This window comes from Crocuta crocuta, unplaced genomic scaffold (genome assembly GCF_008692635.1).
Source record: "Crocuta crocuta isolate KB4526 unplaced genomic scaffold, BGI_CrCroc_1.0 scaffold139, whole genome shotgun sequence".
Classification (NCBI taxonomy): domain Eukaryota; kingdom Metazoa; phylum Chordata; class Mammalia; order Carnivora; family Hyaenidae; genus Crocuta; species Crocuta crocuta.
In genome coordinates, this window is record NW_027533258.1 from 10393737 (window position 1) to 10418802 (window position 25066).

The 25066-nt window shown below is 55.4% G+C and overlaps 2 protein-coding genes and 1 long non-coding RNA gene across 3 annotated transcripts in view; 1 reads left to right on the forward strand and 2 right to left on the reverse strand.

Moving 5' to 3' along the window:
• Positions 1–6: 6 nt before the first annotated feature.
• Positions 7–1457, reverse strand: RNASEK (ribonuclease K). Its single transcript, XM_077746891.1, has 3 exons — positions 1232–1457; positions 533–597; positions 7–217 (listed from the first exon to the last, which is right to left on the reverse strand). The coding sequence occupies exons 1-3, from the start codon at positions 1307–1309 to the stop codon at positions 76–78; spliced, it is 285 nt and encodes a 94-aa protein (XP_077603017.1). The 5' UTR covers positions 1310–1457; the 3' UTR covers positions 7–75.
• A 957-nt stretch (positions 1458–2414) lies between these two features.
• Positions 2415–25066, forward strand: part of LOC144217323 (uncharacterized) — a 35961-nt gene continuing 13309 nt past the window's right edge. The window contains exons 1-2 of the long non-coding RNA XR_013330873.1: positions 2415–2608; positions 3919–3999. This is a non-coding gene — a long non-coding RNA (uncharacterized LOC144217323). The remainder of the gene's footprint in view (positions 2609–3918; positions 4000–25066) is intronic.
• Positions 3576–14429, reverse strand: ALOX12 (arachidonate 12-lipoxygenase, 12S type). The gene is made up of 15 exons (XM_077746890.1): positions 14295–14429; positions 13683–13841; positions 13483–13487; positions 12634–12774; positions 12426–12548; positions 12210–12313; positions 11797–11957; positions 10911–11054; positions 9936–10145; positions 7753–7839; positions 7376–7545; positions 6294–6415; positions 4226–4326; positions 3932–4102; positions 3576–3827 (listed from the first exon to the last, which is right to left on the reverse strand). The coding sequence occupies exons 1-15, from the start codon at positions 14427–14429 to the stop codon at positions 3648–3650; spliced, it is 2013 nt and encodes a 670-aa protein (XP_077603016.1). The 3' UTR covers positions 3576–3647.

Consider the following 25066-nt stretch of genomic DNA (forward strand, 5'->3'; position numbering starts at 1 on the left):
TGGGGACGCGGGTGGGAGGGCGGGGAGAGTCTTTAAATAGAGGAGGGGGCCGGAGGGGGGAGGCGCGACGATGCTCTAGCGCACCATGTATTCCTTGCGCTTGTTGAGCCGAACTTGGCAGAAGGAGAAGCCCCCGAGGAGCAGGTAGAGGCCCGCGGCGATGAAACAGTTGTAGCTGACTCGCTCGTAAAGGTCATAGATCTTCTGGGGGTCTTTCCTAGGGTGGGGATTCGGTAGACGTGTTAGAAAGGATCCCAGCAGCCGACATTTACTGGGCACTGTGTGCCGGCCACCATTCTAGGCGCTTCTCCGGGCCACACGTACTATTCAGGCTTCCTCCTAACCCTCTGGGGTGAGTCCTATGACAGCACCCCGTTGGCAGAGGTGGACGGCGACACGGAGAGGTCAAGGACGGTACCTAAGGAGCCACGCCTAAAGCGGTGGGTTTAGGATGGCCGCTCAGGTCCGACTCCCAGGACCGCTAGAGAGACGAGCTCTCCGCGCTCAGCTCCCTCGCCTCGGGGCCCCAAGCACGCAGCCGCCTGCNTCCTCAATGAGCACGGCGGAATGGACGTTGAAAAAGATTCCGAGCATTATCTGGAAAGAGGGAATGGGCAGGTGGGTGAACCCAGGCACCGAACCTGCTCGCTGTCCAAGCTCCTCCCACTTCTCATGTTGCCACAACATCTGCGTTCGGGCACTACCGGAACGAGCTGGGATTCGGGTCGTTGCTGCTGGATTCGGACTCAGTCACCAGGAATAGGGCGTGAGTTGGTGACGGAGACGATTCGGCTGGTGCAGGGAATAGTGAGCCACCCAGATTACCCTCCTGTCCAGAGGCGTCATTATCACGGGACAGGGAGGAAATCAGCACTTCTCAGTATTTCTTCCTAGAGGGGGGCGGGTAGTGCCGGGGAAGCAAGGGCCCAGCTACCCATTTCGGGACCAAGCGCTCCCCTTACCCACTGCCCTCCACTCGGCGCAGGCATCTCTCGAGAACCCAGCTCGTCTTCCTCCTACCTTGGAGGGGTCTCCAAACGTACCAGCCGCGGCTCCCTCCCGCCCCTCTCAAGTTCCCCGTTTCTCAACCTCAGGTGTCTCGTCCTCCAGCGGCTAATCGGCCACCCCCTCCAGCCTGCCTGCTGCTTCCTACGGCCCGAGCCTCCGGCCGGCCCCCCAACACCGGGGCGCGTCGGGCCCTCCTCCGGCTCTCGCCGGGCGGTCCCCTCACCAACATGATCACTCCCCAGGCGCTGAGGACGATGCCGCAGGCGGCCAGCTTGGGCCCACAGCACAGCAGCGACGCCATGGAGAAGGGGGTCGGGGGGGAACACCTAGTCGCGTGCCGAGCGGGAGGGCGGTGGGACGAAGGCCCGGACGCGCCCGGGGGGAAGCGAGCTGGACTTGGGGGCTCGCGCCGCGGAGGACGGGCCGCCGGGAGCGCGGCCGAGGGGGCGTGGCCTCCGGCGCCAACCATCGCGCCGGGGGGACGCCGGGCGGAGATCGGACGCTGGGCTCCTCCGGGCCCTCCCGGATCTCCGGCGGCGCAGGCGGTGTGTGAGGCCGGGACGGCCCCCCCGGAACCGCTCATGACCTACGTAGCTGGGGCGCGGGCTTTGCAGGAGCGGCGCCTCCGCTTTCTTGGTCCCCCCCCCCGATCCGGGCTGGAATGGGAGGATCCAGCGCACCACGTGACCGAATTCTGCGCGTCACGTGACGGGGAAGCCGCGCAGCCGCGCCTGAGGAAGGAGTAGCTCCGGCGGAGCTTCTCGTAACCGCGGCGATGTTCTCTGAGGCGCGGAGGGTCGAAGCTACCCGGTTTTCCTCCCTCACATACGTTAGTTGCGGGGGGTGTCCCGTGATGGGGGGCATGGTAAGTGACACACAGGGACTTACACCGAGAAAGAACGCCTCTGTCGCCTTCTCGTCTCTGCCTTTAAAAATAGATCTCCTGACACGACACAGGGGGATAGGAGCCCCTTCCCGAGGCCAAGCGTGCAGTCGTGCCCGGGAGGCCTCGGAATTGCCAAGAGTTTGTATCGGGAGTCATTAAGTCACGTTTTGTTACCAAACGCGAAATACTGAATAGTTCCGGATGCCCAACCCAGGAAAAACGCGGGGCGTTAGGAAAAGCCCCGGGAAAGCGGACCCCGTGACCACGCTGTGTATGTAGGGAGGGCGCTCTTGCTAAATGTCTTTGGAGAAAGGAGTTAAACACACCAAAGTGATGCCGCTTTGCTCCCCCGCTGCGAACCACGCAAAGTGAGCACAGGTCCCTGGAGTAAGGTATAGGGTACGGGATTTTTTTTAAAAATGTTTTTATTTATTTCTAGGAGAGAGAGAGCGAGAGAGAGAGAGCGTGAGCAGGGGAGGGTCAGAGAGAGAGGGAGTCACAGACTCTGAAACAGGCTCCAGGCTCTGAGCTGGCAGTCAGCACAGAGCCCGACGCGGGGCTCGAACCCACGAACCGCGAGATCATGACCTAAGCGGAAGTCGGACGCTTAACGGACTAAGCCACCCAGGCGCCCCTAGGGTACGGGATTTTACCAATAGGAATCGATCACCGTTTCCGAAGAGAAAGTTTGCCTGCTTCGCTGGCAAGAGGCAGGTGTGTAATAATTGTTTAGGGAACCAGGGTGTTTGGAGAACACGGCTTTGCGCTGAGCCTGTTGTGCCCCTTCTAGCGAGGGCAGGGATCACCGCGTAATCGAGAGGGGTCATTATGGTCCCGAGACCCCAGAACCAGACGCAAAGAAACAGTGTCAGCGATTAGAACAACTTTGTAGTACTTTCCCCCTATTTATTTATGCATATCGTTCTTAACCAGGTTGTGAGAGAGAACTTGAATCCTGGGAAACAGATAGGCCCTGGGACCCCAAAGGGGCTGGGAAAATGGCCTTGGGACATGAAATTCATGCCTCGAGCTTGAGACTTCCTGGGGGACGGAAGCCATTAAGGGACGCGGGTGTTTATCTGCCCAGGTCTTACTCAAGGAAGGACCTTTGGGGTAGGTGTGCAAGTAGGGGGAACAGGGTGGAGGGGACGTTGCCACAGAACAGTCAGGAAGTTTTAAGTTGGCCACCGCTGCGCAGGAACCTTAGCTCCTGGGAAAGGAGAATTAGTTGAGGTAGTTGATTTATCCAAGAAACCTTCTCTGCTCCACCTCCCAGTGGTTCTCCAGACCTTTGCGAAGCAGGGTCCGTGCCTCAGGCTAGCGCAGAGCAGCCCCGGGCAGGTCCCAGCTCTGCAGTCCCTGCATGCTGGTCCCTCCAGCAAAGCACAAGGTTTTCTTGCATTTCCAAAGGGTCGGCTAAGCCAAAAGGAGGCCACTTTGTGACACCTTGAAGTTCATATTTCACGGCTCGTAAACCCAGTTTTGCAGGAGCACGGTGACAGTCACTCATCGATCTGTCGTCTGTGGCTGCTTTTGTGCTGTATCAGGGCCCCTGCGTGGTGGTGACAGAGACCGCACGGCCCGTAAAGCCCGAAACATGTATTAGCTGGCCCTTTACAGAAAAGATGTGCAGCCCCCCTGGCTGGTGGGATACTGANAGCTTTAGCAGCCGGGACTGGACTCCACCGAATTCAAGGTGGGAATGGCAGCCTTAGCGCTGGTCCGAAGGCCTCCAGGTGGGGGCAGCCTAGAGCTAGATGGTCACACTGTTCTCTATGCGGCTGGGCTTCAGGTAGTCGTAGGGCAGGGCCACTTGCTCATTCCGGGCTGTGATCTCTCTTTCTAAGTTTTCCAAATCTGTTTGGAACTGGCTTAATACCGCCTTGGCCTTGGGGCTTGAGAAATACTTTTCTTTGTGATGCCCCAGGGGCACCTAGGAAAGAACAAAGGAGCAGTCAGTTTCTAGTCCAGAGGCGGAATGCCCTAGACACTCACTCTCCCCTCTCCCTTCCGACTTTTCCCAGAGTCCTCTGTCACCATGTCTGGCTGGCGGCGACCTAGGTGCCACGTGATGGTCATCTGAAGACAGGCCTGGCGGATGTCAGGTAGTGAGCCCATCACTGTGGCCATTTTCACGTCTTCCTTGGTCGTGGGTGGGGGCATCCGCATGGTGCACGGGGCATTAGGGACCCAGGCGTACCAATCCAGCTGGGGGGAGACACGGCACCCCTAGGATTCTGGTGCTCGCATGGCTCTGAACCCCAGTCTTTCCCTTGGGAGTCCCAAGGCCCGACACTTGCCATCGGGGCCCCGGGCTTCCGGCTGTCCTACCTGGCCCTGGTTGATGGCCCCGTGCTGGGCGGTGCACGTGAAGATGCACATGGTAAGGAAACGGCAGAGTTGATCCTGGGACTGGAAGGAGGCGGGGAAACCTGGGCAGAGAGGACAAGGTTTGGAGGCTACGGCATGAGAGGAGAGACTTGTAGGCCCACGTCTGCACAAGTCGGGTTTGAAGTGCACGGTCCGTTTATACGTGGATGATTTACCATCCGGTATTACAAATGTATTCTCCTTACGGCTTTCTTGACATTTTCTTTTCCTTGGCTCGCTTTACCGTGAGAATACAGCGTATGATACACATAACACACAAAATACGTGCTAATTGATTGTTTATGTTACTGACGAAACTTCCGGTCAGCAGTAGACCCTTAGTAGTGAAGTTTTGGGGGAGTCACAAGTTAGATGCAGATTTTTAACTGCTGGGTGTGGGGCGGAGGGTGGGCGCCCTCATCCCTGTGTTATTTAAGGGTATTTTGGCATCGATGGCTATTTGTTCATTTGCTCACGTATTCAAATGTCTTTGCATTAGATGTGAGTTCCAATTTGGGTTGAAGTGATATAATTTGGGTACCTTGGGCCAGTTACTTAACCTCTCTGAACCTCAGTTTCTTCATCTGTAAAACGTGGATGATACCTACCTTATAGATGAGAGTATGCATTGAAATCACCTCGTATGTTATAAATTCTTGGGAAATAACAATTACTGTTATTAGGGAAGGTTTGGGGACCGACAAGGTGTGAGCGATAGAATGTCTGCTGCCTCGAAGCGTACGGAGCTGAGTGTCCCTGAACGGGGCAGTGAGTGTCTCAGTTACGGGTGAGGAATACAAGTCCCGTATTCGTGATGTCACAGCCAAGAGCGGCTTCCACAAAGGCTGCCTCGGGCCGCTGGTTTTCCAGTGCAGGTGGGGACCCAGAGACCCAGTCGTCTTAACTGTTAAGCAGAACAAATATAAATACTCCCCTTCTGGAGACTGAAAAAAAAAAAAAATCAAAAATCAAGGACCAGAAAGATGAACCTGCTGAGATCCCATCCTTGGGAAGAGGCAGGGGCTGACCTCAAACTCGGGTTCCTGACTGCTATTCCCAAGCTGTTAGCACATTTCCTCTAGAAAGGTTGTTGGGAAAATTAGGCAAACCGCACTATGAGACTGGCGGGGGGGGGGGGGGGGGGGGAGAGAAGAGAACGAGAGGCAGTCGGTGGAGATTAAAGCTGCCATCTTCGTGTTTTGTTTATTTTCCAGCCATAGACAGTGGCCGGGGAGATGGCCAGGGGAAGGAAGAAGGGCATTCTGGCACTGGGGCGCACTGGGGAAAGTTTGGTCCCGGAAGGGGGGGGTGCAGGCGTTGGTTTATTGCTCGCTGCACCCCCAGAGCCTGGCCGTAAGGGCTTCCCGGACGCAGAGGTGCCTGGTCGGCACTGGCGCGTGTGTGCTGGACAGAGAAGGTGAGACTAGCAAGAGCTAAGAAAGGGGGTGCCTTCCCCGGAGGTTAAAGCAGGGGGCGTGCTAAGGGCGGAGGCTAGCCCCCAGCAGGGAGGAGGGGAGGCCGGCCTGGTCGCGGAAACATGAGGGGCAGGGCGCTGAGTTCCGCTCTGTGCCAGGGCGCATACGGTGCTGAGTGTGCCCCAGGTGTGACCCTGCCCCGTGGGCGTGTGCACAGAAGCGGGAGGAGGAGGCGGGGAAGCAGAGGGCCAGACCCCGGGCCTCGGTGGACAAGTCTCCCCGTTCCGTTCATAGCGACGAGGAGAGCGTGGGAGCCCCGGGGGCGTGGGCGCGCCCCGCACTGGCTGTAGTTCTGGTCTTACTGGGCTGTGCTGGGGCGGGTTAGGGGCGGCTGTGACTTGGGCTAGGGGGTGGCAGTAAAGGTTGATGGCCTGGGTCTCTGAGGAGGACAGTCCCTGGGTGTCTAGATTGTCTTGAGGAGCTGCAGGCGGGAACGGGATTCTGATGCTTCGTGTGTGGCCGGAGTGGTGGGGGGGGCTGTGATGAGGGGTTGGGGGCTGAACCCAGAGGGGCAGGACCGAGATGGGGCTCCCGTCTCTGGGGAGGGGTCCTACCTCGGTTCTGGGCCTGGCACAGCCCCACCTCGGTGATCTCCCGGCACCAGGCCTGCAGCTCGGAGTCCCCTCTCACGACGTCGTCCCCGGGGTAGAAGAGGTGCATGATGCCCTGCACGTACCTGCCCGGAGAAGGGGGCTGAGCTAAGCTCCTGGAGGGGAGGGGGCCCCTGCCCCTGACCTCTCCTCCTCTCCTGAGGCCTCCACGCAGCTGACGCCACTGCATATGGGGCCGAGTCTTGCCAGCGTTGTCCTGGGGACGTGCCCTAGCTCTTTCTAAACACTAGTCCAGAAAGGAAGGAAATGTGTGCCATTGGTTTTGAGAATTCTGGACTCGTGGGGCGCGTGGGGGACTCAGTCGGTTAAACGTCCGACTGCAGCTTAGGTCACGATGTCACAGTTTGTGGGTTCAAGGCCCCCCACATCAGGCTCTGTGCTGACAGCTCCAAGCCTGGAGCCTGCTTCGGAGTCTGTGTCTTCCTCTCTCTCTGCCCTCCTCCTGCTTCCACACGCGCTCTTTCTCTGTCCCTCTCTCTCAAAAATAAATAAACATTAAAAAAATAAGTAAACAGAGAAAAAAGAGAATTCTGGATGCATGGCTGAAAGGCATTCTTCTGACCAAATCCCTGACTTGGCCAGGCCCCGTGGTTTACCTGCCACAGCTTTACCTACCAGCTTCCTGTGTCCGTCTGCACTGCCTCCTGACTCTTCCTGATCTCCCCAGGACTAGTTCCTGTGCCTCCTTGTTTTCTTTCTTTCTTTCTTTTTTTAATGTTTACTCACATTGGAGAGAGAGGGAGGGAGAGAGTGCGCAGCAGGAGAGGGGCAGAGAGCAAGACTGAGACAGAATCCGAAGCAGGCTCCAGGCTCCGAGCTGTCAGCACAGAGCCCGACGCGGGCCCGAACCCACGAGCCGTGAGATCATGTCCTGAGCCGAAGTCGGACGCTCAGCCGCCTGAGCCCCCCAGGCGCCCCTGGACCTTGCTGTTTCCACGTGGGAGTTGTGCCCCGTGCTGACGTCGGGGCAGGGCCCCACCGTCCCCCTGGAGCCCCTGCATCTCCCAGCCGCCGCTCTCACCCACCGAGCAATGATCTCCCAGAGCTGCAAAGCATCGTGGGCGTAGAGGGCACTGGGGATCCCCAGCAGGCCCCGCTCGGCCAGGTCAGCAGGAGGACAGAGGGAGCCGTAGGTCAGCTGAGCCATGGCCCGGCGGAGCACGTGCACGTGGCCGCCTCCGCCCGTGCTCACCGCCTGGCACGAGAGAAGAGAGGCCCTGAGGGAGAAGACTGAGCGTGCTGTCCAGGGGCCCAGACGTGGGCTTTCACCTTTAGAGACACGAGCGTAGACGGCCAGGCTCGTGGGTTTCAGGGCCACTACGCTCCCATGGTCTGGGGTCCTGAAAGTGGCGGGGGTCGTGGAATGCTGGGCGATGAGCCCCACGCCCTCTTACCCCCTTACCTTATCGAATATACCGCCTTCCGAGATAAGCTGGGATCTGGCCCGGGTGTTGATTTCCAAGGTGTAGCGGACATGCGGGATCAGGAGCTGGTGGGGGCGTTGGGGGGGCAGTTAGGGAGGCCGCACTGGGGTCTTTTCTCAAGGGCCGTGGGCAACCGGCCTGGTGGCCCTCTCCGCCCTGGTCGCTGTCCTCCCTGCCTGGCCTGTGTGTGTCTGAGCACTCTCTGTCATGCCCTTCGCTGCCCCGTGAGTCAGGCCCTGACCGCGGCTGCTCCTGCGGGTCTTTATAATTCCCGCCTGAGGTGTAGGTGTCCTTTGTATTTCTTTCCTATCTCCACGGTGCACGTATTCATAGCTTAATTAGCCTCTGCTCATTTGCAGAGCCCCACCCCTGTCTGGCGGCTGCGGTCCAGGGGAGGCACTTGGGGGGGGGTTCCGTGAGTCCGTGGAGGGGGCCCATACGGAGCTGCCTGCCTAACTGGGCAGAGGCTGTTGGCACATCTGCCCTAGTTGGGCGATTAGGTCCTTCTCTTCTTAATGGCTGTAAGAAACGGCTTTTTATTAGGCATTAAAACAGGCCGTCTGACCCCCACGCGCGTTTCTTTGGTCTCAGCCTGTTTTGTGTCGTGTCTGCCCAGGGCACGGGCAGGCTCCCTGCAGCGTGGGGGCTCCTCTGCGCTGTAGATGCTGCACACAGGGAATGACCCTGGTGATCCCTCTGGCATCAGCTCGCATCGGTGTACGGCTTTTCCGCACATTTATGGAAGACGCCCTGTGTCCTAGAAAGCCCCAAGTGCACGGGGAGAAGACCCCTGAGGCTCAGCAGTAACAATACCCCCAAGAGCGAATGTGCCTTGTGGCTTTTGGCCTGTGGCACGCGGTGGTGATGTTGTCTTCTCCGGTCACAGCCCCGCGGCGGAGCCCCCTCATCCCCGGTTAGAGTCGAGGACCCTGCGTGCATCGGGGAGGTGCCGAGGTCAGGATTCTGGTCTGTCACCGGCGTCCGTATCTGGAGTCTGTGCCAGGAACCCTCATGATGGGAGCAGGCTTCGCTCTCTCGTGGGGCTGAGCGTGAACAGAAGCCTAACCCTTTCCCCTGAGCGGAAGATGGAGACGCGGGAGCATCATGAGATCGGCGAGATCTGAGATTCGGTTGCGCTCGCTGGACTCCCTCTGCCTGTGTCGTTCCAGCTCCCGTGGCCGTGGCTGCGCCTGACCAGGCTTGGGGGGGTGGGGAAGCCCTCGGGTGACCCCCTGCGGACCGGCCCCACGCGCAAACATGACAGCACTTCAGCGCCCCACACTTTAAACTGGACTCCTCGTCTTTGCCTCCAGACTGGCTCTCCTGACCTTTCTGTCGCTGACAGCCTGGCTCAGAAGCCGCGGTCAGCCTCGTCCCCTCTCTGCCGTGTCCCCGTATCTCAAGTGCCATCAGCACGTTGAGCATGTTTTTAAGCACAAGCCTTACTCGGCCACCTTCCACCCTGCAGACGACCTTGAGCTTGCTCTTTTACAAAATGTCACCATCTGTAGGACGTTGCAGCACCCCCACCTTGGGGGCTTCCGGGTGTCACGGGCCCCCGGCCTTTCTTTCTCCAGTCTCACTCCCCGGATCGCTGCAGCCAGTCCCCTCCCTCCACCAGGTCTCTGATTTCTTTGCCCTTTTCCTTCCTGCCCCTGCCTTGCCAGCACCCCCGCCCCGCTCCTGTCCCGGGCAGTTCGGGGTTCGGGTAGCCTGCTGGGCGTTCTCCTGGCCTTCTGATCTGTTCTGACTCAGCACGCTCGTTGGTTGCGGCAGAAAGTTCTGTGTCAGTTCTGTGGTGTTCATAGCTGTGTCCGATGACTTCAGATAGCAGGCCCAGTTACTGTTCTCCGGAAGGTTCTCTGGGGCATTGCTTGCCTTGCTGGCTGAACAGTGACTCTCCCCAGGCGGGACCGAGGCTGCTGTCTTACTAACAACGCCCCAGACTTGCTCCAGCCCTGTCGCCACGTTGTCAGCTCTCTGAGACCTTAAGTGACTTGATGCAATTGAAACACAGGTTTCAAGGTACAGTCTTCCTTCCGGTCTCCCCGCTCTTTCACATACGTAATCAACATGTTTTTTGCTCCTGCAATATCACTTGGCATTGGGCTGTTTCCTCTCTCTCGGGTCTGGACTGGGACGTGGAGGGGAGAGGACGTACCTTGAAGACGGGGTGCAGCCCTGGGAGGCACCTCATGGTGGCCACGGCGATGACCTCGGCCACCAGGTGGGTGTTGAGCAGATGATACTGGAGCTGGTGCAGCTGGAAGTCGGCGCTTCGGACCCACGTCTTTGCCAGGAGCCACGCGAGCGGGGGGTCTGAGGGCAGGAACAGCGGGGGCGCGGGGCAGCCGGGGCTGGGAGTCTGGAGCTGCGTGAAGGAAACCAGCCAGTTGCTGAACTTCCGCCTTCTGTGTGACGTTCTGCTCGGCTCTCCGGGGGAGCCACAGCCCAGGACAGAACGTGTTATTCCCCGCGGGTTACGGGCTAGGATGAGCCCACAGCCCCCCCGCCCCCCGCCTTCTGCCAGCGGGGTGCCCGGTGCCTGGATGGGGTGAAGGCAGGAGCGTCAGAGCCAGGGGCCCCCGTGGCTGCGGGAGCGAGGGTGGGTAGTGGGAAGGGAGGCTGGGTGTGTGACACGGTGGGCGGGACTCGGTAACGGACCATTGAGAGCCGTGGGGAGAGGGACTCAAGACCGTGGGTGTTTAGAGTCAGGGCTCCAGAGAGAGGACAGCTGAGCGTGTCCCCAGACCAGCAGCAACAGCATCGCTTTGGAACTCGTGAGAAGTGCAGACTCCCAGGTCCTACCCCACACCTACTGAGCCCAAATTCTGGCGGGGGGACCCGGCCACTGGTGTTTGAACGGGCCCTCCCGTGAGTGTGGTGCCCACGAAAGTTCGAGAACCACTGGGTACAGGATGAGAATCCAAAAGGCCACGAGGAGTCTTGGCCAGAACAGGAACGTCCAGTTGGGTGAGCCGGGGAGACCGGACCTCAAGCGAGTCAGGAAGGACGGGCAGACGGGCCTCTCTGGCTGAGGCGGGGGTGAGGGGCCAGAAGCAGGGCGCTGGATCCCTGGGAGAGAGGTGGGGCAAACAGACAGTGGAGTGGGGATGGGGGGGCTGGGGCGCCTCACCTGGATGGCCACAGGCAGCAGCTTCCCTTCGGGCCCCATTTGGAGCAGGACGAGCGGGGCGGCCACGTACTGCTTCTCTCCTCGGATCACGTTGGCCGGAATTCCATCCAGCATGCTGAAGTCAGCCTCAAACAGGGACCCATTCTGCGGGGAGGAGGGGCACACCCGGGCTTAGGGCTGAAAGCACACCCCCGGGGGGCCAGGGCAGAGGGCCGGCCTTGACCTGGCTTCTTGCGTCGTCCTGTGTGGGCACCAGAGCCCACTCCCCTCGTGTGCAATGAGCGAAGCACCAGCAGCACGTGTGGTAGTGGGTCAGGGCTCAGAGTCGGGCCTGCATCCCATCCAGTCTGTGTTATGGGCCCTGGAAGCTGTCCTTATGCCAAGCTGGCCGGTCCCCTTCGCTGTCATCCCTTGGTGCTCTGCTCCCCGTGTTTGGTCCCCACCAGCCCAGCAAATGCTCTTTCGCTTCCTGGCCCGTGGTCCCCTTTCCTGCTGAATGCTCCACGGAGGGCCCCTGACCCCGGCTGCCACCCACACGTGTGTGCACCCGCTCGTCTCCTTCAGGCAGCCCACCCAGGCACCCTGGTGGTGCCTTCTTCACCTTCGTCCCTGTCCGTGATGCCGGTGTCAGGAGTGTGACATCAGCCAGGGAATGTCACTGTCCCTGCTAACATCTCTGCCCCCACCGGCGCCCTGGGAATTCACCATTTCCCCTCCGTGCTGGGAGCCCCTCGTGGTGACCCTTTACGGGCTTAGTCATCTTAGGCTTTCTGCACAGGGCCCTACGCCCGGGCACAGTGGGCCACCAAGCCTCCCTTCCCCTGACTCCTCTTTGGTCCCTCCCCTTCACTGCTTCTCCTGGCCCACAGCCAAGGAGAACACGTACCTGGAGCTCTTTCTCCAGCTGGGCCCCAAGCGCCTCCGTCCCTGAGGGCAGCACCAGCCGGGAGGGCAGGGAGGTGGAGCGTCTCAACACCATGGGGTTGGCGCCGTTGAGGAACTGGTAGCCAAAAAGCTCATCGTTCTGCCAGCACTGGTGAACCTTCTCTGTGGGGTTGGGGGGGTTTGGGGGGGGTTCATCACCTCCTAGAAGTCCGTCTCCTCCAGGCCCTGCCTGGGCAGTTCAGGCACATGATCACCCTGTGTGCGGCCCCTAGCTTGGCATTCTGCAGGCCTCCATGACATGATTGGGCCCGATAGGGTCTCAGTTGGCAAGGAGTCATGGGGACCGTGGGGTGGGAAGGGCGGGTCATCCAAAGGGGCCATCAGGGACGCATAGAGATCTGGGGGGACACTGACCAGCCAGGTCGCTCTTCTGGCCCCAGAAGATCTGATCAAAGTCCTCCGGGCGGCTCCAGGAGCTCAGGAGGGTGTAGGCGCGTTTGAGGACCATCTCCAGAGCCCTAGGGCGGGTGTGGGGACATGAGCCCAGCCGCTGGCCCTGCAGCCCCTCACTCAGTCCTGCCGGCGTGGCTCTCCCGGCCTCGCTCTGCTCTGAGCCCCAGGCTCCCTCACCCTGCCTTCAGCGTCCACTCAAAGTCCAGCCTCTTCTCCTCATGGAACCTCACGTTTGGAGGTAGATCGTCCTGGCACTCCGCCGCTATTGTCTGGGGTAGCCCTTCCTTCCAGGTGGCCCAGCTGGGAGAGGGGGACAAGGCTTCAGGGAGGGCGTCTCCATCAAGGTGGGGCCGTGGGGGGCGGGGGCTCTGGGGGCAGTGCTCACCAGTACAGCTTTTGTCTCTCCTTCAGTTCTCTCTCCCGATGCTTCTGGAACATGTCCAGGGCATTGCCTCCCGCCAGGCGCGCTGGGGAGACAGGACGATGATGCGCTGTGAAGTTTTGCATGGTCCCATCCTCACCTCTGCTCGCCCCCATCTTCGCCCATGGTGGGCAGAGCCCGAGGGCCCAGTCCCGCTCTGTCGCTCTGTCTCTTGCTGTGCCTCACCTCATTGGTCGCCCGGACGAGTGCCTCCTAAATCTGCTGAGCTTGTTTCCCCCCGGGGGGGCCTCCCCCCGGTGCTCAGCCCTTGCCCTGAGACAGATGTCATGGTTGTCCCCCGTCTTCCTTAGCCTTTCCCTCCCTGAGCCCGCGTCATCACTACCCGGGGCTGGATGCATCACCTCATTTAGGCTGATAAAGCCTTCATCACCGCGTGACCACGCCTCTTTCTACCACGCATCCGCTTTGCTTAACTTCACAGTCTGGAACCTCACGGGTCACACCTTGGGCTGCCCCAGAAGCCGGCGCGAGCAGCTGTGCTGGCCTTTCCCTGACTCCGCCTTGCTCAGCCTCCCGGCACAGTCTGTGCGGACGGGTTCCTGCCCTTCTCTGTGCCCGCACTCACCTGTGTCCCGGCCCCTCAGGTCTCCCTCGTCACTGTCCTCGTCGCGTTTGCCTCCGGCCTCGTCTGCACAGTGACCAGTTCCGCACCGCCCCTCCTCCGTGCCGCTGTCAGCGCGCCCCGTCCCTCCCAGTTGTCTGAGTGCTTCCCCAGAGCGGTCGCCGGCTGCACCCGCCACCCTGACTGTCGCTGCGCTCACTTGTCCAGCCACACAGAGATCTCCCTGCCACGCCCACTCTGCCCTTCTGTTTTCCATCGAGCTGCAGCCCCCAGGCCCCTTCCCCTCCTTGGAAGAGGGCTCTCCAGATCCTTCTTTGCCTCCAGCCTCCTTATTCCATGTGTAACCTGGGGACTGAGAACTCCTCCCTGACCCGTCTTCTCCCCACTTGATCTGCTGAGCACCCACTGTGTTTGAGCCCCTCCTCCCCGCCCNGTAGCAGGGGAAGAAGGTGGCCTCCTCGGCGCCGGGGTCGCGCACCGTGATATAGTCACAGAACCACGCGTCGTCCACCAGTGAGTGGTGTTTGCGCAGCTTCACGAACTGCAGGGGCCCCAGGTCGTTGGGGACGTCATGCTCAAACTCCTCCACCTGTGGGGGCCACACCCCGCGACACTTAGGAGTGGGGACCTAGGAGAGGCTGTCTTCGTGGGGGGTTGGGGGCCCATATGTGGAGTCCCCGCTGCCCAAGGCCCCGGGAGACACAGTCCTCATTCCCTGCTCTGGACACCTGCGGGGGGGGGGGGGNCCAGCCCTGAGCTGTCCCCGTGCCCGCCCTAGGAACAGCCTCTGGCGGGACCTCTGATCCTGTTTGGGCACCGGCTCTGGGGCCACTTGGGGAAGCCCGGGAGGCTGCGTGGACCGGGTCGGGAGGGAGAAGGCAAGCGCGGGCTCCGGTTCCTGTCCCCGCCAGCAAGCCAGCAAGCCAGCAAGGCCGGGGAGGTCGGAGGTCGCACCGTCGCTCAGCCCTCCCCCCTTCCCCAGCGCCCTCCCACCATGAGCCCAGGTCCGGTCCCAGGCCCGGTCCCGCTCAGGGCCACTGACCTGGCCCCGTGCTGGCCGCAGCCACAGCTCCAGCTGCGCCTCCCCGCGCGCCCCGACCAGCCACAGCTGCACGTGGTTGTGCGACCCGGAGAAGAGCCAGGCGCCGGTGGCCACGCAGATGTGGTAGTGGCCCATGGCGGCCCCGCGGCAGCTCCGGCTCCAGGTCCTGCGCGCGCGCGTCTGGAGATCNTGGGGTGGGGTGGGGTGGGGGGCTGGGGGCAGCAAGGATGAGCATCCAGGCCTTCGGGAGAGCAGGGAGGGGAGGGAAGAGGTGTGTGGGTCTTCCACACGAGGAGGAGGTGGGCTGGCACCTGGGGAAGGCTGGCTGGGAGGCTGTGCTGGCCTCGGGGAGACCTACCTGGAATGGCCTAGGAAGGTCTACAGCTCCTGGTTTCTACCGCGTGGGAGCCCAGTCCTTCGAGAAATAACCAGGAGTTCCCTGGAACTTGGAAAAGTGACAGTTCCAAGGCTCGTTCCTCTCCTTCCCCGGCCACGTTCACGCATCCTGGCATGAGACCCTGGGCACCAGAAACAGAGCCGCAACTGAGGCAGGGCTGTGAAGACTCCTGATCCACCTTTCCGAGCGGGTGCAGGAAATGTTAGGGATGCAGGTGTTAGGGTGCAGTGTGGAGTCGGGCAGGAACCCAGCAAACACCGGCGATGCCCTTGACCTTGGTCCCTCCCTGGTGAACGCAGCCCCTTCACCTTGACTGTGTTCCACGTTGACTCTTTTGTCCTCCCGTCTCTGACCCTGAGGTCTTCTTCCCCCACCAGAATTGTCCTCTCCTAAAATATGACACGTAAGCAGCCTTTATTAGGTATTAAGTGCCACTTCTTTACTCTTCCCTGTGTCCTTACCTCCCCCTCCCCCAGCTGTTTCCTGAGTGCCTCTCTCCGGGCAGGAAATGCAGGAAATGGGAACCGCAGTGGGGCCAGTGCCGGTTAGGGACTAGGTGGGCCCTGGGACTCAGGCTTGGTCATCCCGGACTCTGATGACGCCCCCTGTGGGCCCCTGTCTAGGTCTGGCTCCAGGTCGCTGATAAGCATTTGGCTCACCGGGTATGTCTGGTGGCCTGGGCCAGGGCAAGGTAAATCTCTTTTCTCGAGCCTGACCCTCAAAAAGGATTTGGCCTGTTGGTTGCTGGGGATAAGGGGGCTTCTAGACCACGGAACAGCCTCCAGACCTCGCAGGGTGTCTGATCCGTGCTGCGCACCGTACCCCTCCTAGTTTTCAAAACCCACCTCTACCTGCATCCTCTGTGCTCAGCACTCGGTGTCTGCCGTCCACAGGCTCCCGGTTGCCAGTTTGGGGGATCACCCTGCTCTGTAACATCCAAATAAAATGACTCGCATCCCCATCCTCGGTGGTAGCTGGCTCTGACCTTTTCCACACACGCCCTTCAAAGGTCGCTTTTGCCTACAAAAGAATGTGTTTCATTCCTGCTTCCCAAATTAGTCCATCCTTGAACCTGCTTCTCTGTCCTTTTGTGACGCCCCTTCTGCCCTGTCTGGTGCGTTGCAAGGTCACACGGCGGAGGGGGGAGTAAATATTTGAGAATAGGCCGTGTAGGGCATATGTTACATGAGTTTATATGTTTCACTTAGAGGATGCTCGTGTGTTCTATCTGCTTCTATTCTGTTGTTTACAAACTGGAAACAATTTCCAGCTGAATGTCTGCACCGGTCCGGGAAGTCTCTCTGCCCTTCCCCGCCCTGTTTTACCATGTCCCTCCGAAGACCCCAGTTTCCCACGAGGAGGCCTTCCTCCTTGAGACCCTTCCTCCCACTTCTTCTTCCTTTTCTAAGCATCTGTGTTATGTTGGGGGAATATAATTAAAACGCCAAATCCCCAACCCAGGAGAATCTCTTCACAAAGGTAGTAGGGAAAGAAACAGTTTTGTTATTTAAAAAAAATTGTTTAATGTTTTTTTTTTTATTTTTGAGAGACAGAGAGAGACAGAATGTGAGCAGGGGAGGGGCAGAGAGAGAGAGAGAGGGAGACACAGAATCTGAAGCAGGCTTCAGGCTCTGAGCTAGCTGTCAGCCCAGAGCCAGATGCGGGGCTCGAAGCGAACCCAGGAACCACGAGATCATGACCTGAGCTGAAGTTGGACACTTGAACAACTGAGCCCCCCAGGCGCCCCCAAACAGTTTTATTGAGAACGCATTGGCCCAGAATGGGACGCGCCTTGCAGGCAGTCCGCTACGAGGCCACACAGACAGAAGGAGGTGTTACCCTTTTATACAGCCACGCAGGTGCAAGCCAGGCCCCGGGTTCTCAAGATCAACAGTAACCAGACCTCAAGTCCAAGGCTTGACGACACCATTTGTCGCACCCTGTCCATCCTAAGTCTACCTGGTAATTGATGGCGCTCTGTGTTACTCCCCGATTTCGTTGTGAGGGAGACAGAGTCCTTGCATCTGGATGTGATTTTGCAACTTGGAGCAAGGAGCCCTCCTCCCCCCTCCCCAAGTCAGGCTTCTAGCCTCCCACAGAAGCCAGAAGAGAGGGGTGCTATCTCCTTTGATGTTGACATTTCAAAGAGGTGGCTCGAAGGTCCTTGGGAAAGACGTTCCTAGATTGTAAAGCTGACAAGAGGCTTGTTTAGCTTCTAGAAGGATTTCCATGCCCTTTACCGAGACAGAGAAGGAACTTATACTGACAGCTTTTCTAACAGAGGGGCTCTCAGACAGGGAACAGTGGAGGAGCCTCTTGTTTTCAACAGGGAGAATTAAGCCTCGATTTTTTTTTTTTTTTTTTCTTGCACTTTTCATNGCCGAGGGCTTGGTTTTGCCTGGCCGTCTGCTGTAGGGAAGCCCTCACCTGCTGCACGCGCCACCAACACTGAGCTCGCCCCTCCTCCAGCCCCCTAGGCCCTGTTCTCTGGGCCAGCCGCCCACTCCCCTCAACTCCTTGATCAGAGCCCTCTTACTCGGCTCTCTGGGGGCCTGTGGGGGGGGGAGATCGCCCTTACGTGTTAGAGCCAGAAAGTCTCCCTAACCTGTTTTACTAGGGGCGCCTGGGGGGCTCAATCGGTTAAGTGTCCGACTTTGGCTCAGATCATGATCTCAAGGTGCGTGGGTTTGAGCCCCGCATCGGGCTCTGTGCTGACAGCGCGGAGCCTGCTTGGGATTCTCTCTCTCTCTCAAACTTAAAAAATCAATTAAAAAAAACAAAGTGGTTTTCTAAACACAAACATAAAGATACTTTCATCCCCTTCCCATCTCCTGTGCCAGTGTGGTTCTGACCACAGGCAGTTTAGAGGAAATGCCCTCGTCCGGCTGCATCAGGGTTTGGGGCCCACGTTGGGCACGGGGCTGTGTTAAATTTGTCACTGTTCCTTGAGGACAAATTGGACGTACAAACATGGCATTATAAACCATATCTCTTTATTTTTATTTATTTTTAAAAATATTTTTTATTTATTTCTAGGAGAGAGAGAGAGAGACAGCGTGAGCAGGGGAGGGTCAGAGAGAGAAGGAGACACAGACTGAAACAGGCTCCAGGCTCTAAGCTGGCAGTCAGCACAGAGCCCAACGCGAGGCTCGAACCCACGAACCGCGAGATCATGACCTAAGTGAAAGTCGGACGCTTAACCAACTAAGCCACCCAGGCGCCCCAAACCATGTCTCTTTAAACATGTCTAAATATGGGACCAGACTTCGGGGTAGAAATGTCATCATCTGTTTTTCCAGTTAGACACTTGACTCGATCGCCCCTGCCCACCCGCAGGAGCCCAGCACTTCCCGCCGGCCGCTGTCACTGGCCTCTGTCCTTGTTTGGTTGTGTGACCGGGAAACACTGTCCTGATGGTTTAATGGGTCAGCCTCTAGTGATGCAGGGACCCTGGCCTTGACCACGACATACCCTTGGGCTTCCAGACTCTTAGTTCACACGGGCTCAGGTGTGACTGACGTCAGGGGGCTGTGCCACGGCCATGTCCAGCTTTAGACTTTTTTTTTTCAAAGCACTTTTGTGATTGATTGATTGATTGCAGCTTACTTTTTTATTTTTTATTTTTGTTTGCTTCTTAAAATTTATTCATTGTTTAAATTACATTCAAGTTAGTTAGCAGACAGTGCAACAGTGATTTCAGGAGCAGATGCTTTAATGCCCCTCACCCATATAGCCGATCCCCCCCTCCCACAACCCCTCCCACAACCCTCTGTTTGTTCTACATATTTATGAGTCTCTTATGTTTTATCCCACCCCCTGTTTTTATAGTATTTTTGCTTCCCTTCCCTTATGTTCATCTGTTTAATATCTTAAAGTCCTCATATGAGTGAAGTCATATGCTATTTGTCTTTCTCTGACTGACCAATTTCGCTGAGCATAATACCCTCTAGTTCCATCTATGTGTTGCAAATGGTAAGATTTCATTCTTATTGATTGCCAAGTAGTACTCCATTTGTGTGTGTGTGTGTGTGTGTGTGTGTGTGTGTGTACCACTTCTTTAACCATTCAATCCGTCGATGGACATTTGGGCTCTTTCCACACTTTGGCTATTGTCGATAGTGCTGCTATAAACACTGGGGGGTATGTGTCCCTTCAAAACAGCACACCTGTATCCCTTGGGTAAATACCTAGTAGCGCAATTGCTGGGTCATAGGGTAGTTACATTTTTAATTTTTTTGAGGAAGCTCCATACTGTTTTCTAGAGTGGCTGCCCCAATTTGCATCCCCACCAGCCATGCAAAAGAGACCCTCTCTCTCTGCATCTTCGCCAACATGTGCTGTTGCCTGAGTTGTTAATCTTAGCCATTCTGATGGGTGTGAGGTGGTATCTCAATATGGTTTTGATTTGTATTTCCCTGATGACGAGTGATATTGAGCATTTTTTCATGTGTCTGTTCACCATCTGGATGTCTTCTTTGGAGAAGTGTCTGTTCATGTCTTTTGCCCATTTCTTCACTGGATTATTTGTTTTTTGGGTGTGGAGTTTGATAAGTTCTTTACAGATTTTTGATACTAACTCTTTATCTGATATGTCATTTACAAATGTCTTCTCCCATTCATTCAGTTGCCTTTTAGTTTTGCTAATTGTTTCCTTCACTGTGCAGGAGCCTTTTATTTTGATGAGGTCCTAATAGTTCATTTTTGCTTTTGCTTCCCTTGCCTCTGGAGACCTTATTGAGTAAGAAGTTGCTGTGGCCGAGGTCAAAGAGGTTTTTGCCTGTTTGTTTCCTCAAGGATTTTGATGATTTCCTGTCTTACATTTAGGTCTTTTATCCATTGTGAGTTTATTTTTGTGTACGATGTGAGAAAGTGGTCCAGGTTCATTTTTCTGCATGTCGCCGTCCAGTTTTCCCAGCACCATTTGCTGAAGAGATGGTCTTTATTCCATTGGATGTTCTTTCCTGCTTTGTCAAAGATGAGTTGGCCGTACGTTTGTGAGTCCATTTCTGAGTTTTCTATTCTGTTCCGTTGATTTGAGTGTTTGTTTTTGTGCCAGTACCATCATCATATCTTGAAGTCTGGGGATGTGATGCCTCCAGCTTGGGTTTTCTTTTTCAAGATTGCTTTGGCTATTTGGGGTCTTTTCTGGTTCCATACAGATTTTAGGATTATTTGTTCAAGTTCTGTGAAGAATGCTGGTGTTATTTAAATAGGGATTGTTGTGATTTTTTTAAATTTTAAAGTTTATTTATTTATTTTGAGGGGGAGTAGGGGCAGACAGAGAGTGAGCAAGAGAGAATCCCAAGCAGGCTCCGTGCTTTCAGCACAGAGCCCAACATGGGGCTCAGTCCCACAAACGATGAGATCATGATTTGAGCCAAAATCAAGAGTCAAATGCTTAACCGACTGAGGCACCCAGGCGCCCCCAGCTTTAGGCTCTTAAACCATCAGACCTTGGTGTTGAGCCCAGTCATTTGAACAGCCACTTTCCTCACAGAATCTCGGGACCCCACTGTTCCTTTCTGCTGGTGGGTCTCTATTAGAACCTTCTCACTCTTTCACAGAGGGCTTGATTAATATTGGACAATATAAAATAGAATTCCAGTCCCTTTTCTTCCAGGTAGTGTCTTGGGCCCTTTAGGCAAATCTCCCCCCCTCCTCCTCATCCACCAGCTCTGCACACCAAGGGAGTAGGGGGCCGTGACGGGGAAGGAAGAGCCTTGGTGGGGCCTCCAAAGGGTGCTGGAGAAGGGACACTCAGTGCTCAGAGAAGAGTCCTAGAAGGTACTCCCAGGGAGCTCGGTCCATTCAGAGAGAAAAATAGCTGCAGATTATTTTTCTGCCTCTCTTCCCTCCATTTCTGGCGCCCCCGTCTCTAGCAGGCATGACCAAGCTGAGCCCAAGGAGTTTCTGTGCATTCAGAGAGTCCCTTCAGTCATGAACGCCTTTCAAGGAGTAGTTGGTTTTGGTTGTTGAAAAAAATCTTTGCCATACTGTATACCTTTCCCTGCAGCCTGCTTTTCTCACTTAAGAGATGTTGCTCACAAAAACTTCTGGAGTTCACCAGTGATTCCCCCAACACGCTCTTTTAAACAGCCGTGTGGTGCTCCACGTGCGTGAGCGTACGGCTCTTTCCAGTTCTTTTTGGCACGTGATGGATGCTACGAAGAGTAGGTTTGTGCTTACATCTTTATGTACTCGGTGGTTCTATTTCTGTGGTAGACTAGAGGCAGAGAAAAAGGTGCAAAGAATAAAAAGACCACTAGAATTAAAAATAAACACAGAAAACCGATAAAATAAAACAAATAAAATGGAAACAATAAACAAAGCTGAGTGTCTTTACTTGTCAGGCAAAGGAATACCCCAGGGGACACTCTGGCTGAATTGTTCATGGACGAGGATAAGCCAGGAATTTTTAAGGGCTGGGAAGGGGGTGTTCGTAATTTTTGCATTAATTCAAAGTGGGAAGCTTGTCTCTGGAGACACTATTCCTGGCCATCGAAAATCTTCAGCTGGAGAGCAACATTTGGGGGAGGGGGAACGGTGCATTTATTTCTGCCACCGGGCAAGTGCTGGGCAGAGTCCTTTCTGGGGTGAGGGAGGGGGACCCGACGTTCTTTGTGACCTTGTGGCGAGCTGGGCGTGGAAAGGGGGAGGCAGGGTGCAGATCAGAAGGCAACAGAGGGGGTCGTAGCTGGAGCGGGGGGCCCGGCAGCCACAGTGACAGGGAGGCCCAGGAGGACGCGGGGGCAGGCGATGAGGGAAGACCCTGGGGGGCAGATGAAATCCAGGAGCACCTGGCCGTCGGTCCCGTGTGCTCACGGCGCCTCAGATACCACAGTAGCCTCTAAAGGGCCACACACACGTCCGCAGACATATTAAAGCACTACTATCTCAAGCAGTGGGGGCAGAAAGCAACTAAGAAAGCATTGTCTTAAAGGTTTGGTAAAGGGGCAACAGGAAGACACAGCTCAGGGCTGTGACTTCCCCAGCAGCCCTCACTGCCTGGTTCCCAGACACACACACAAATAAGAGGTTGGAATGATCCAGAACGTTACCGGGTGGAACAGGGATCCTGAGGCTCTGTCAGAGGCTGACATGAGCCCCTCCCTCGTTCTTATCTCCCCAGCATCGGTGGTGGAGCAGGTGCAGACACGGCCCGTTCTCACATGTCAGCTTGCGTGGGAAGCAGATGTGGTGTCCAGAGGGGCCTCCTGGGTCCCTTCCATGAGGCTGGCATCTTGGAACTGCTTGGATGACTCGTTCCAAAGCTGGCTCTTCTTAGCATTTCTGGGAGGAGGCTGAGGAGGTCACCCAGGGCCCTCTCCCCAGCCCCAGCCGCTGCTCTCTGTTTCTTAGACACCCGTCTTCCAATTCCTGGCTTCTCGGTGCAGCACTGAACTGCAAGACCACACCCATGGCCATTCCACCCCGGGGGACACAAAAACTCCACTCCTCCTCTGGGATCCCTGCCCACGACCTTGACCCCCCCCAACCGGCGATCTTCCTCTTTGTTCTAATGCTGGTCTTGTAATCCTACGTTATTCAAATTTCTTACTCACGCTGACTTCCATACAATTTTTGCATCTTGCAAAGACCGCAGAGTGGCCTCTGTCCACCCCGTGCCGAGCCATGTTTAAAAGCTGTCACGTGGTCTGTTAACAGGCCTTGGACTGAAGGTCTGAAAGGGTAACAGCCAGGGCAGGGGCTCGGAAGAGGGAAATGAGGGACTCACCTGGGCGCGGCATTTCAGGGGGTCCACAACACTCAGTAATCAAGACAGAAAATATTTTGGGTGCCTGGGTGGCTCAGTCGATTCATTGTCCGACTCTTGATCTTGGCTCAGGTCATGATCTCACGGTTCACGGGTTCGAGCCCTGCGTCGGGCTCTGTGTTGACAGCTAGCTCAGAGCCTGGAGACTGCTTCAGATTAAGTGTCTCCCTCTCTCTCTGACCCTCCCCTGCTCACGCTGTCTCTCTCTCTCTCTCTCTCTCAGAAATAAATAAAAACATTTAAAAAGTTTTTTAAAAACCATCTATATTCTTAATATTTTTTGCAATCATTCCTTCTACCAGAAATTTCTCTCTGGCTGACCTGACTCTCAGGATCCCCATACCCAACCCACAGGTGCCTTGTTGTGGAGATTTCTTAGTTTCTCTGATTTGTGGTTATTCCCAGACCCTCTCACCTCCTCTCCCCACCTCCATCCACCCTCTCCTCAGCAATGACATAATTGAGGAAAGTCTGTATTTTTCTTATGATGTCAAACAACTCATTTCTCACAGTATCACCTCGTCAGCCTCTGCTGTGCCTCCCGGGTGTCTGAAACCAAGATGGCTCTTCAAGGTATTTTGTGAATAATAGGCCATCTGCTACTTTACCCACATAACTAAGTGATATCCCAAGATTAAATTCTCGAGCATCATTGCCTTTTCCACTAATGTCTGTAAATTGAGGAAAGCAAAGATTGACTCTCTTAAGAGTCATACTCTGCCATCCCCATCCCCAGAGAACAGTTGCCTACAATCAAGGTGTGTGTGTGTGATGAAAGTAATAGAGAGAAAGATGAATATATCTAATTATTCTTACAAGACTCTGACAAGTAGATATTATTGCTCCTCTTTTATAAATGAGGACACCAAGACTGAAAGAGGGAATGGATGTCCCCAAAGTCACACACGTAACAAACAGGTAGGTGGAATTGTCATGTGCTTGATTCATATTCTCGTCATCCATTCTCTCTTTGACACTTCAAGGTCACCTTCCACCCTGATCCCTATAGCGAATTCGCTCCCAAAGCTTACTACTCTCTTCATTCTTAGATGCCCTGGGGATCAATGTTGCAGAAGCCTCTGCTGCTTTAACTGGGGCCACCCTTAGGCTGTGCAGGGCCTCAAACAAAGCATTTTTGCAGGCCTCCTATCTGTGTAAGTTATTTGATCGATGGCCTACACTGTTGACGGGACTGCAAACCAGTGCAGCCACCGTGAAGAACGTGTGGAGGTTCCTCAAAAAGTTAAAAATTGAACCACTCTATGACCCAGCAATTGCAGTATGAGATACTTCCCTGTAGGACGCAAAAATGCTGATTCGAGGGGTTATATGTGCTCCGATGTTTATAGCAGCATTATCAGCAATGGCTAAATTATGGAAAGAGCCCAAATGCCTATGGACTGATGAAAGGATAAGGAAGATGTGGTGTGTACACACACACACACACACACACACACACACACACACACACACGAATATTACTCAGGCATAAAAAATGAAACCTTGCGATCTGCAACGACACTGGTGGATCTAGTGTGTATTATGCTCAGTGAAATAAATCCGTCAGAGAAAGACAAATACCATATAATTTCATTTGTGTGTGGAATTTAGAAAACAAAACGGATGCACGTAGGTTAAAATAGAGAGTCAAATCATGAAACGGACTCACCTAGAGAGAACAAACAGAGGGTTGGTGGGGGGGGTGGGCTAAATGGGGGATGGGCATTAAGGAGGGCCCTTGTGATGAGCACTGCATGTCATCTATAAGTGATGAATCACTAAATTCTACTCCTGAAACTAATATTACACCATATGTTAACTAGAATTTAAATAAAAACCTGAAAAATGGAAAAATTAAAAGAAAACCCTGTATTACGGAATTCATGCGCCTGTGTTCGATACGGTGATTTATCAGTGCCTATATGGAGTACTGGTTAGTGAGGAAGTACTTAACGTATTTATTTTTGGTGCACTTAGCGCACAAGGAGTGTGGCATGAATATTTGCTCCAGTGGCTTTCTGAGAAGGAGTGCTTAAGAGGTATATTTTTTGAGATCTTGCATATTTGAAAACATCTTTATTCAACTCACATTTGCTTGGTAATTTGCCTAGGACTAGAATTCTGGGTGGGAAATTAACTACCCTCAGAATTTTGAAGCTATTTTTGTGAGTGTAAGGATAGGCTAATTTCCATAACAGAAATCTCAAAATACAGTGACTTAAACATCCAACAAATAGTCCGCATATCGCTTCCTTTTCTCTACTCTACTTGAGATTTCCTCAACTTCATCTCCCCTTTTTTCTATTAAATTAAAAATATTTTTGCTGGGGTGCCTGAGTGGCTAAGTTGGGTGAGCTTCCAGCTTCGGCTCAGATCATAATCTCATGGTTTGTGAGTTCAAGCCCCACATTGGATTCTCTGCTCTCAGTACAGACCCCACTTTGGATCCCTGTCCACCCCCCCGCCCCTCCCCAACTCATCCACAGACACATGCACGCTCGCTCTCAAAAATAAATAAAACATTTAAAAGTAAATAAATAAAACAAAAAAATGCCTCATTATAAAAACGTTTCTGCTACTGAAACTTTTCTGTCTTGTTCT